The sequence below is a fragment of the Protopterus annectens genome, chromosome 2.part1, assembly GCF_019279795.1.
Source record: "Protopterus annectens isolate FY-2018-M chromosome 2.part1, PAN1.0, whole genome shotgun sequence".
In the NCBI taxonomy this organism is placed as follows: Eukaryota; Metazoa; Chordata; order Ceratodontiformes; family Protopteridae; genus Protopterus; species Protopterus annectens.
Genome location: NC_056729.1, coordinates 1,224,894,420 through 1,224,906,527, shown reverse-complemented (window position 1 = coordinate 1,224,906,527; position 12,108 = coordinate 1,224,894,420). Strand labels below are relative to the sequence as shown.

Sequence of the window (12,108 nt, the reverse complement as noted above, 5' to 3'; positions counted from 1 at the left end):
AAAGTTTCTTTTTTTAAGAAATTAACAGACCATTCCTTAAAAAAAATTTAAGTATTCTGCTGTGAAAGCATAGCTCTCAATCTCTTATCACAAGAAATCTGGTCAAACAAATGGAGGGACAAAGGCCCACAAATAGGGAGAGATTTCAAATATCTCTCTTATAAACTTAGAAGCTGCTAGAATAACAGAATTTGTGTTAGTATGCATTTTTCTGAAGGATAGGTCTGAAAGTCAAATGTACATCATCATTATTTAATTACTTCAATCCTCGGTTATTTGTTAGAAAACCAATGCACCCAATGGCCATTAGAAAACTCCACTTTATTGTAGTACCAAGCACAATTCAATTGTTAAGTGCTTCCATCATAAATAATGACTTCATCAGAACTAAACACCATACTGCCATTCAAAATGCCTATATATACCTTAGTACAACCCTATGATTGGCTGATAAATTAATGAAACAATTAAACAATGACTCTCTTAAAAACACAGTTTACAAAAATAAAACATATATAAAAATTGTATAAATTATGTATTTTACGAAAAGCCTTTTGTGAAATGGGGTATCAAATGTTGAAATAATATTCAGTATCCTGTCATAAAACATTATTATGTCTACATTATACATATTAATACATAAATAATGTTACAAAATAGAAAAACTTTGGTTAAAATTCAGATGTATAATATTTCTTCAAAATTTATAAACTTCTAAACGTAATGATAAAGATAAAAAGAGTTGAGAGAAATGTAAAAATAGGAACTTAATAAATAATACAAGTAGATTATTGTACTTGTAAAAGTAAAGATAAAGATAAAAAGAGTTGATAGAAATGTAAAAATAGGAACTTAATAAATTATACAAGTAGATTATTGTACTTGTAAAAGTAAAGATAAAGATAAAAAGAGTTTATAGAAATGTAAAAATAGGAACTTAATAAATTATACAAGTAGATTATTAAGTTTGGTAGCCCCATTCCTTAATCTGGGTGCTACCTAATTAATATTATTTTTAGGAATGTGAATTGTAATTCCCAGAGGATAGTATATTTAGCAATGTGTGACACTTGTTCAGCATACTACATCGGAAAGAAGGAGAGATCATTTAGATGTAGGATTTACAAACACATCTATAAATTAAAAAACAAAAAAGAAACCAACGCATTGTATAGACATTCTTTAAATTGTGTAAATTTTCAAGGTTTCAAATCTGGTATATTGGATAGTGTAAATATTGAACATGGGGGGATTAGAAGAATCAGCTATGTGAAAAGGAACTTTTATGGCAACTTAGGCTTGCTGCCAACTTCCCACCAGGTTTGAATGACAGTGTCTCCATTGTACCAGCCCTTAAGGGTAGAGCCCCGATTAAGGAATGGGGCTTCCAAACTTAATAATCTACTTGTATAATTTATTAAGTTCCTATTTTTACATTTCTGTCAACTCCTTTTTTCTTTATCTTTACTTTTTACAAGTTTATAATTTTTTGAAGAAATATTATACATCTGAATTTTAACCAAAGTTTTTCTATTTTGTAACATTATTTATGTATTAATACGTATAATGCAGACATAATAATGTTTTATGATAGGATACTGAATATTTCTACATTTGATACCCCATTTCACAAAAGGTTTTTCAAAAAATACATAATTTATACATTTTTTTATATATGTTTTATTTTTGTAAACTGTGTTTTTAAGAGAGTCATTGTTTAATTGTTTCATTAATTTATCAGCCAGTCATAGGCTGTACTAAGGTATATACAGGCATTTTGAATGGCAGTATGGTGTTTAGTTCTGATGAAGTCATTATTTATGATGAAAGAGCTTAACTATTGAATTGTGTTTGGTACTACAATAAAGTGGAGTTTTCTAATGGCCATTGGGTGCATTGGATTCTGTTACTAGTGATATTTTGATTCCTGGAACTATCGGTGGTGTTTTTTTGTTAGAAAACCACAAATTTTATAAGGAACAGACCAAAAATATGAGGCAAATTCTGGAAAGCTGAGATGAATGCAATGTCTAACAGCTTTTTAATCTAGTTCTTCTAATTCAACTAATTCAAATCTCCAACGCAAACACTTTTCCATGCTAGAATTTGGTCTTCAATTTGCAGTCGTTTGAATTATCCTGAAATTTGAACCCACAATATATTCTCAAGAGTATGGAAGTTGATACTGAAACTTCAGCTGGTCTCATTATTAGCTGAACAGAATTGAACATTACTCCGGGAAAGCATCAGCAAGAAAATACATGGAAATTCAACTAATACACAAAACGTTAATGCCAATAATACCCCATTTCAGTAGGCAATAGTATAATTTTAAATTTTTACTAACTCTTGCACAAAACATTGGCCATATTAAAAATAAAACCATATTTTTTTATATATCAGTTCCTGGTCTAGCAAATAGTACACAGGTCTGAGAATAAAATATATAAACTGCACACAATGAACTAGCAAAATAAACATAAAAATTAACGCTTCAGAAAAGCAAACATTTGATCTGGAACAGAAGGCCACTGACCTTGAAGCCAAATGTACAAGGAATGCATTTACTTTTCAGCACTGCAATATTTCTCAAATATGAGAGCACTATAGTTCTGCTTTATTTTATTTTTAAGCATATGTATTCACGAAATACTGCAAGAGTGACCTGAAGCAATGCCTATTTAAGTGGCTTGTACATGTTCACAGTTTAGGCTGAGGGGAATCAGATGCATGACTACAGGATGAAACTAGTAACAAACAAGTCTATATTGGATAAACAGTCAGCTAAACATCAAAATTATTACTGCCAATCTGACAGCAGCTAAAAACATCTCAACATGGCATCACTATATTCATTTCTAAGTCTCTCAGCGAATCATAATATGTTTTCCGAAGCCACTGACACCTGCAAAATCCTCTTTCAACAGCATATTGGTCTATTTTCAAGATCTCCCTTCTGATATAGTACAGAATTTATGCCATGCAAAATGCATGATGCCTACCTACTCTAATATGCCACCCTGACCTCACTTGCTCATCTATCACGTCACTAGATCATGAAAGCATCAGCTTTTCTGCTTCAGTACTTTATTGCTTCTTTCGAAGTTGATCTTCTTTTCTCCTCTTCCTCTAGCTCAAGGGCTCAAGGGTTTAGTCACAGTAGTAACATAAATGCATAACGGTAATGGTTGCACCTGCCACAATCTATTGGCAGCAAAATCAGCAGTGGCAGGATTGTGACAAGTGGGCAACAGATCAGCCACAGATAATGGGATGATGACAGGCAAGCTGATGTCGTTCACAATTAACACTGTTACCTGACTGTCAACTGCAGTGGCTAGTGCATCTTTTGTTGCTACCAAGGTAACTGCAGCCTGTTTTGATTTCAGTGCAAAAAAAAAAAAAAAGAAAGAAATTCACTTCATTACCAGTCACTAGTGATAACTAGCATTAGCTCTAGTGCAAATTTTCTCTTCCTTTTTGTACATTATTATATTTAGTATTGCATATTGGGTCCAGGACACATTTGGACAACTGTTTAAAGCTGGGGACACATTCTCCTCTGCCTCTTGCTGTATGGTTCTGACATCTATGTGGGGAGTGTATCTGGATAGGTATATGCTGGATATAGTTATATTCCACTAAATATGGAAACTGCATAATAGATTAAACAGTGAGTGAATATTTCCTTAAAAATGTAAAACACATGCTGAGTTAAGTGATGCAGCTGAAAGAAGTTAAAAAACTGAGTGATGGCCTGATAATAACTGCAGGACCAGTAGGGGTGAAAAATTACAAAAAAAAAAAAGAGCTTTCCTAAATTACATTGGGGGAGGAAATTCCAGTTAGAAGACTGACAAAGATTAAGGTTTCACCAAAGTGACTACAGTAGCACTAAGTCTTGTATGGGAAAGTCTAGAAGATTGCACAAGAGTTACCAACCAGTCAGAGGGGAAGTAGTATGGCGCTTATTGTGCTGGTACAAACTAAAATATACAAGCCCTAAGTGAATCACAAGATAATGAGGAAGTTCTAGTGAGAGTGGAGATGTAAGAATGAAGATTAATGAGATCTGGAGACATGACATGAGGCAATCTTGACCACCCTATTATAATATTTCTGTAGAATGGAGACTTAAATAAACTGCAAATGTGTTAAGGGTCAGGAAGAATAGATAAAAATAAGAAGTATAAGTAGTTTTACTAATGAGGTTATAGCTAAGTCAGCTAGAAACAATTTATTTCAGTAGAGTCCAAGCTTTTGGTTGACTTTCAGGGTAAAGACGCTAACCTGTGGATCAAACCTCAGGTGCTGACAAAGTGTGAATCTGTTTAAGTTAATGTGATTGACAGCTTCTAGAATAATTCTGTTCTGGGTACAGATTTTAAGTACAAGTCTATGAGATGGATTTGGATGCCGAGAAGAAAAACACTATTTTCATTTTAGTTATATTTAACAGATCAAAATCACAGGCTGGGACTGATTATCAAATCTCTTTTACTGGATGGCATTAACTTCTTTAATGTGAAAGGCAGAAAAGCAGAGCATTAAATCATTACAGAGAATTAAGTTAGTAGGTCTATTACACTTCCTGGCATCTGTCATTCACAAACATGTAGTGGGGCTAGAACCAAACCTTGGAGGACACCAGAAGAGGTGGGTACAGAGAACATTAAGAGTATTAAAACATATGAAAACAAACCGGGAAAAGAAAGTATAAAAAAGTGCAGATTAAATCTTCTGAGCTATGTACAAGTGGCAGCTGCACATTGATCCTGTCTCACAGCTTTGTTATTATTATGTGGGCAGATAAATAGATGAAAAAGCATTACAAAGTAGGATTTGAGAGATTATGGGAAGAAAGTGGGGTTGAAAAGAATAGGGTAGTTGACTGTAGCCTGTACTTTTTATAAGTCTAAAAATAGGGCACCAGCACAGGTGGATGTCTGTGGTAATGTAGTGTATTTATTTATTATTTGTATGATAATGGTAGTATATTTTACACAAGTGGGACATATATGGGGGAGGGGGTCTGGTGATTCCTTTAGCTATTAGAGTCTATTATATGATCAGCCCTGCTCTTAGGTATGTTCAATCGTTTCAATTAACTTTCTTGGGTGGCGTAAGCCAGGGAACCTTGTTGGCTAGGCTTACTTAGGCCCTTGGGCCGATAGCCTAGTGCCTACTTATGAACTCGTAGGCTAACCGATGAAGAAGAAAACGTAGAGTACTATAAATAACGTTTGCAATATATTTATCAAAACAGTATGTATAGCAAAAATAATTGGGGGAACTGCCCCAAATTAGGGACATTTTTTTTAAAATAAAAAGCGGACAGACAAACGGAATGCAAGTTAACACTGCAATTCCTGAAGTAAATGTAATGATTACCGATATTTACAAACTGCAATCCACCGCGATTGTTTTCCTCCTAATAAATAAAAAAGTACCAGAAATGCAGGAAAAAAATGAGTCAAAATTTTAGGACGTCCCTGAAAACTAGGGTCTGTGCGTCTCGTTTACCAGGATCCCGACCCCTTCTCATACGAGTCCCAGACTAGTTAAGTACAATTTATATAATTCAGTAGTGTGGAATATAAAGCGAATTTACTCTGGTACTGAAGGCGTTAAGTAAAACTCGGTGAACTTGAATGAACTGAATGAGGTGTAGCACAGAAGGGGTACAGCAACACTGTCAGTTTACGTTGAATAGCTGCTGGCAGTTACCACAGGATGCAGTGTAAGTGTGCAAGGTCGTGGTATGTCAAGAGCAGCAACTTATTAACACCTGGTCGGTAATTAAAACTACACACTATGTGCACGTTTTGAATTTAATCCCAGCTACACAGGTTGGAGTTAAAAGTGGTCGGTTACGGTTATAAAACTGTGCATGCTAGTTTATCTTTACAGGCACGAGAATGCCTTTGAAATAATCTGCACTCCCTTATATTCCAAATTCCAGCGTCACAGATTGTCAAGAAATTTGGGGGACACAGTCATTTGAGTGACCACACACACAAATGCAAGCACGTTTTGTTTGCTTATTACACGGTAGGATCTGAAACTGCAAAGAGATACAGCTGATTGACATTAGACAGTTGCTGAAGAGTAAGACCTTATAGCCCGATTTTGAACACTAAAAACCAGTAACTGTAAAGTGGGTAAAACCCCCCACCAGTGCTGCTCCTCAGCGAGGCAAGCGCTCGTAGCGGAAGTGCAGCGACTTGATCTGCTGACAGAGAAGAGAGAAATGGCGCCCGGTAACTCAGACTGAACGATTTACAAACAGAAACACGCTGTTCAGAGCATTTAGGGACAGCAAAGCGATTGACAGAAGAAAGAGAAAATGGTGAACACCAGGAGGACTTCTGTACCTGCTTCCCCTATTCCTTCTTCCACTCCCAGCCATTTTATCTCCTCTAGGACAAGGTCTGCCAGGAACAGAAGCAGACAAAAGGGAGCTGAGCATGTAAGAACCCGTTTTCTGTGTGTTGTTGTGGAGGGTCTAATCTGGTGAGGGCCTGCGGAGTACCGGCCTCTTTTGTTAGCATGGCAGTGTACGGTATTCGGTGATTTGCAGAAAAGTAGCGCGGAAGGGGGTTGTCTGGAGGGCTGAAGAAAGCTGTTGCCTGTGGTCACAGTCCCTGTGTTTTGGGTAGACTGACGGTTGTAATTCTAGTAGAAAGTAGAATATTTACATTCGATGCGAATGGGAATTGTTCAGCTTTGAAAGCTTGTATAAATAGACAGCATGTCTTGCTCAATGTTAAACCTGTACTGTTGTTTAGATGGTCTGTGTCAGGAGTTTCAGTCTCTGAAGTTGTGTTGCTGGTACAACATCTGTTCTGATAGTGTGCCGATGGGGGGGAAGGGTGAAGGCAATATAGCACCATCTGTGGCTACATTAAGCTATTGCAGAGTACGGCTACGGCAAAAAAGTTTGTAAATGTTTGGCTAACTTCTATAAAACTTTTTGGAATTGCACTTTGCAATGCCAGACATCGTAGTTGTCTGTGGTGTATTGTGGTTTCCTTTGTATTTAACTAGCGTTTTGCTTTTTTTTCAAAATATACGGACTCATTTGCGCTTCAGCTTAATTTTACTTTCCACAGTAATATACCACTTTTGATATTGATTCCCCCCCAAATTGTCCGTTTTTACAATATATTTACGTTTGCCTTGTTTCAGAATGCAGCAGAAAATTCCACGTGGTCCAGAGTTTTAGAAGCCTTGTAAGCTTAAATCCATCTGTAGGGCTGGACATGACAGGTTGAATTTCACTTTGATATTGCCCAGTAAAATTACTGGCTCTTATTGTTATCTTTCAGTCGCTGGGGCAGCGTACCTGGCAAGTTATTTTTTTAAACGGTTAAAAGTTATTGCTGTTTGAATCTGCTGTTTGGTGTAAGCTTATATGATCCCAACATAAAATGAAAAAAAAAATAGAATTCTGATTGTAAACGCAGTGGCAGTTACTTTTTTGACAGTTGAAACAGCATTCTTTTAGAATTGATGAGCATTAGTTTATTGTTGGCGACTGCAGTGTCCCATTTTAAGTTGCTATACTAATTCTGCATTGCCTGTTGATATTTAGATACTACGTCTTAAAATTTCACGGTCTGTCTGGTGTTGTGCACTGTGCACCAATTGTACTTGCTGCAGTTTCCAGGTATCCTGTATATACCTGTTAGCTTTAATTGAATGGGCACGTTTATTAACGCATGTCCTAAACTCAATTGTAGTGGGTCACTAGAACATTTTTTTAAAGAAGTACGGAAATGTTTGAGTCACTGACTGAGCGATATGATACGTGATATGTCTGTGTGTTTTTATTTTATTTATTTATTAACTAGGGTAGAGCACTGGTCTTTGCTGACCATTTTCAGGCTCACTCCGCAAGCAAGCATTTAAAAGTATGCACTAGCATAATGGTACATGACAGGTAAAATATCAGTAAAATGTAGGGTTGCCACCTTTTCAAATGCCCAAAGTGGGACATTTTTGGTACAAACGTCAGATTTTGCAGGGTGAAACATACCCACGGCCAGTACAAAGGACAGAACTTTACTTTTTTGCCGAAATAAAAGCTTATTCTTACAGCATTTTAGTTGCTTATTCTGTTTCTTATAACATTTGGGTGTTTCAGATACAGAATAACTGTTTTATGCAACTATTACATAAAATATAGGAAATATTTTTGTCCTAAAATCTCAGGACATTTTGCCATTTTTTTTTTTTTTTGCAAGACACAACTACCCAAAGAGGGACTGTCCCTCGCAAAGTGGGCAGGTGGTAACCCTAGTAAAATGAGGAGGGGGAGTATTTGTAATATAATATACATCAGGTGTATAATAGTTAGTTTGGCATGCTTTACAGGAGTGAAGTATTCTCCACGAAGAAAGTGTAAGGTTAGTCCTGGGACAGCTACTGCTTGGAATATATTTCTCCGAAGTGCAGGCTAAAACTAAGTCTGTGATTGACAAAGTTTGTTGAACACAAACTGGGAGCGGTTATAGAAACTCTGAATGTTGTCAACAGCCTACAAGAGGGTCTTACACAGACATTTGATTGGTGCCAAAGTCATGGCCTTAATACTTTTTTTGCGTTGAGTTTATCATCCCTTTTGGTAAGAGTGATGTTCCTGCTAACTACCACATCATTGGCAACACCCTAAGTACACACTCGGTGGTTAGAGACCTGGGCACACATGTTAACAGCAACCTTACTGTTTGATCTCCATATCTCCACAGTGGTAAGAAGGGCATTCTATATTGCTCATCTCATATGTAAGGGCATCCCTGTACTCTTGTCTCTGCAGGCCAATGAGTACAATGCCCCTTTTGGTATGTACCTTTCCAAGCACTTGCAGCAATTGGAGAGACCAGAAAGGGTCCTCACAAGGAACATTCAAGGTCTTCAACATCTGTCCTATGTGGATAATCTGAAATCACTGTCACTTTATTCTGTTTCATATGGATTATTTAGAGAGGTGATCTCTGCCTTGCATACAAGGCAATCTCTAACCCTGCTTTATTGGAAATGCTGCATATCCGCAAGTCAAGTGGTGCACAGGTTACTTGCTCTAAAGATCTTAACCTGGTATGTGACATTAATAGAACCTGCTGGAAGGACAGAATGGTCTCCCAGAGGTTAGCACACCTTTGGAACAGACTCCCACTTCATGTCAAACAGAGCACCTCACTGGCTCTCTTCAAACACAATATGGACGACTGGATGGGTAACCGTAAATTCACCCTGGGTGTTCCACTTGTGTTCCTCTTGGACAGGGGCAGTAGGTGCTGATCATGTAAATAAGGGTAGACCTTGGCCAGGCTTTTAAGGGCCTAGGGCAATTAGACTTGAATGCTTGCTAAGTCCTTGGTATTATAAGCTTAAGAAATTATAAGGTATTTGAGAAATATTTTCATTATTGGAAATTTATATGATAGAAAAATGGTAATTTTATATTTTTTTTTAATGGTGGATTTTATAATTTTTTTTAATGGTGGACTTAAGACTAGGGGAAGAGTTTACTTATTTCACTAGTTTACCAGAGTCACCCAATGTGGCTTTGGTGGTGGGATATTCCAATATATAAAGAAAAGCAAACGCAAGATAAATACAGATAATGCTGATGAATAGATGCCATCACTCCATAAGGATAGTCTTTTAAGGATTATTGCACAGTGCATTTTATCATGATTTTGTGTGTGAAAAATATATGTCAAATGTACATGGGTTAACTGTGACAAAAGTGTTATAAAACATTTTAATGATGTGAGCGCACAGTACACTATTTACAGTAATCAGTCTTGTCTTTACTTATGGAGAAAAGGCTTTTCAGGGTGAATGTAAAATGTAATGGAGTTAATACTTAAAGAAACCAGCACAGTATGAGAGATGTACTTGCACAACTTCCTTGGAGACAAAAATCTCACTTATAAACTAGGTTGTAAAAAGCACACTTAAACACTACACTCACAACACACACCGACACTGTCTTGTGTCTGTAGGCAGAGTATGGAATTTGCTGCCTAAAGAATTAACACTAATCTCACCCCTACCTCTCTTCAAACAACAAATCAAACTACATTTCCAAAACCACTGGCTCTGTTCTTGTAGTACTCCAGGCCAACTTTCCAAAACCACTGGCTCTGTTCTTGTAGTACTCAGGCTAACCTCCCTCTCCTTACTCTCTCCTAACCTTTAACCCTTCATTTTGCCTGAAAACTAACGTCTACCCTGCTTCCCTTCCCTGCTGTCCTGTTATGCTCTGACCTACGTCTACTATCTCTCCCACCTCGTCTTGACTGTCTTTTTTCTTCTCCTCTCTTACTTATGATTCTGGCCTTGTGCCATTTCTTTTCTTTCCTTCATACTCCTTCTACTTCTCTTCCCTTCGAGCTTTTAATGTAATCTTCATGGCTGTTGCCTTACTGCATAACCATATGTTTTAGGTAAACTTGCTTTGAAATCGACAGAACATTGTGTATGAGCCTAAATTTTTGAGTTCCTTTAATGTATGCTGATTTTTGATTACTAGTTGATTTAAATGTATATTTTTATGTGCAAGTCTTTATTAACAATTTGTCTATCTGTCTTGCTTATGTTATGTGTGGAGCTTTTCTCCCCGGGCCTCTACTGAAAATGGACATATATCCAGCTAGACTAGCCCGGTCAACAAATGTAAAATAAAAAATAAAATAAAATAAAAATTGTGCTAATGCACTAAAATGCATTCTTCCCTCAACCTTAAAAGACTTCATAAGCCTACAAAGAGCAAATTATATCCTCTGCATCCTGTAAGCACACATCAGTAGCAATACCAAACACTAGGCCTACCCCCAAAATCAAAACCCGTAAGACGAGTAAACAATTTATGTATTGTTCTTATCATAGGGTCCTCCATTGTAGGACACACTGGTGTCTTGTCACCAGACTGGACAAGATTATGATCAGTTTTGTATCTGGAGTCAGGGTCTGCCAAGTTACACATGTACACAAGTCTCTGCGCCACAGGTATCCATAATAATCTGTCATAGTCTGTATGGGTGCAAATGATCTGAGATGTACCTCTGTGGAGTATGTGGAGAGAGACATTAAGGGGACATCTCTAAATATGTGCCTTAGACCAGTATGTGCTCTGCATTCAGCAACACTTTACTTTCACCAGTGATGATCTCACAGTATGAACAAAAAAATCATTGACTTAAGAATTGATTTAGTTTTTGGTGTCAGTCCAGGGGCATTCATTATCTTTCAGCCTGGGAGGACATGGTCAGCAGACCAGGTTACTTTGCTAAAGGTGGCCTGCACCTGTTCCCCTGGGACTTCATATTTTGGCTAAATTTCTGTTCACCCCCTTAGAGCCTTTTTTTAGGCAATGCCAAAGTGACAAACCTACTGACACAGCCAATAAAAGCCCAAAGGAACCGGAACGTGTTAATGTCCAATGCTTGGAGCCTTAACAAGAAACTCCACACCCTACAAGCTGTCCTCACTCTGGAGAAAATAGATATATGTGCCATTATTAAGACATGGTTTAAAGCCACAGAATGTGATCTGGCAGTGCAAGGGTGCTGTACCTTCCACACATGTAGGACATTGGCCACACAGGGACAAAAGGTGGTTTTGATTTACAAGTAGCATCAAGTATACCTCAAGGTTTGTTAAAAAAAGATGATACCCTGAAGTTCATCCAAATGCATGTCTGTGTAGATGGGCCGTTTCATATCTTAGCAAGGGATTGGTCACCATCTATGTCACAAGAATCTAGCAACTCTCCTCTAGATCTACTGGAGGCACTCTCCATCCAACCAAACACAATTTTCATGGGAGACTTAAATTACCTCTCTATAGACTGGGGAAATGCACACTACCTCCAACTTGCAGGCGCAGTGTTTTCTGGTCTTATTAAACACAAATGTCTTTGATCAGATAGTATGCAGTCTGACCAGAGGTACTAACATACCGGACCTAGTCATCACCAGTATGGGAGAGTGCTGCCTCCCCACCCGTGTCATGGTCTCCCTGGTGAGAGCGGATCATAATGCTTTCTCCTTTGAAATAAAAATCAACTTGGAAAACCCAGAAAAACCTTTTCCATTT

General features: G+C 37.3%; 1 protein-coding gene across 1 annotated transcript in view; it reads left to right on the top strand.

The window, feature by feature from the left end:
* Window positions 1–5,913: 5,913 nt before the first annotated feature.
* The window catches only part of ATAD2B (ATPase family AAA domain containing 2B), a 4,508,062-nt gene continuing 4,501,867 nt past the window's right edge, over window positions 5,914–12,108 (top strand). The window contains exon 1 of the mRNA XM_044063554.1: window positions 5,914–6,469. Within this exon, the coding sequence (XP_043919489.1) occupies window positions 6,347–6,469 (123 nt within the window). The 5' untranslated portion in view covers window positions 5,914–6,346. The remainder of the gene's footprint in view (window positions 6,470–12,108) is intronic.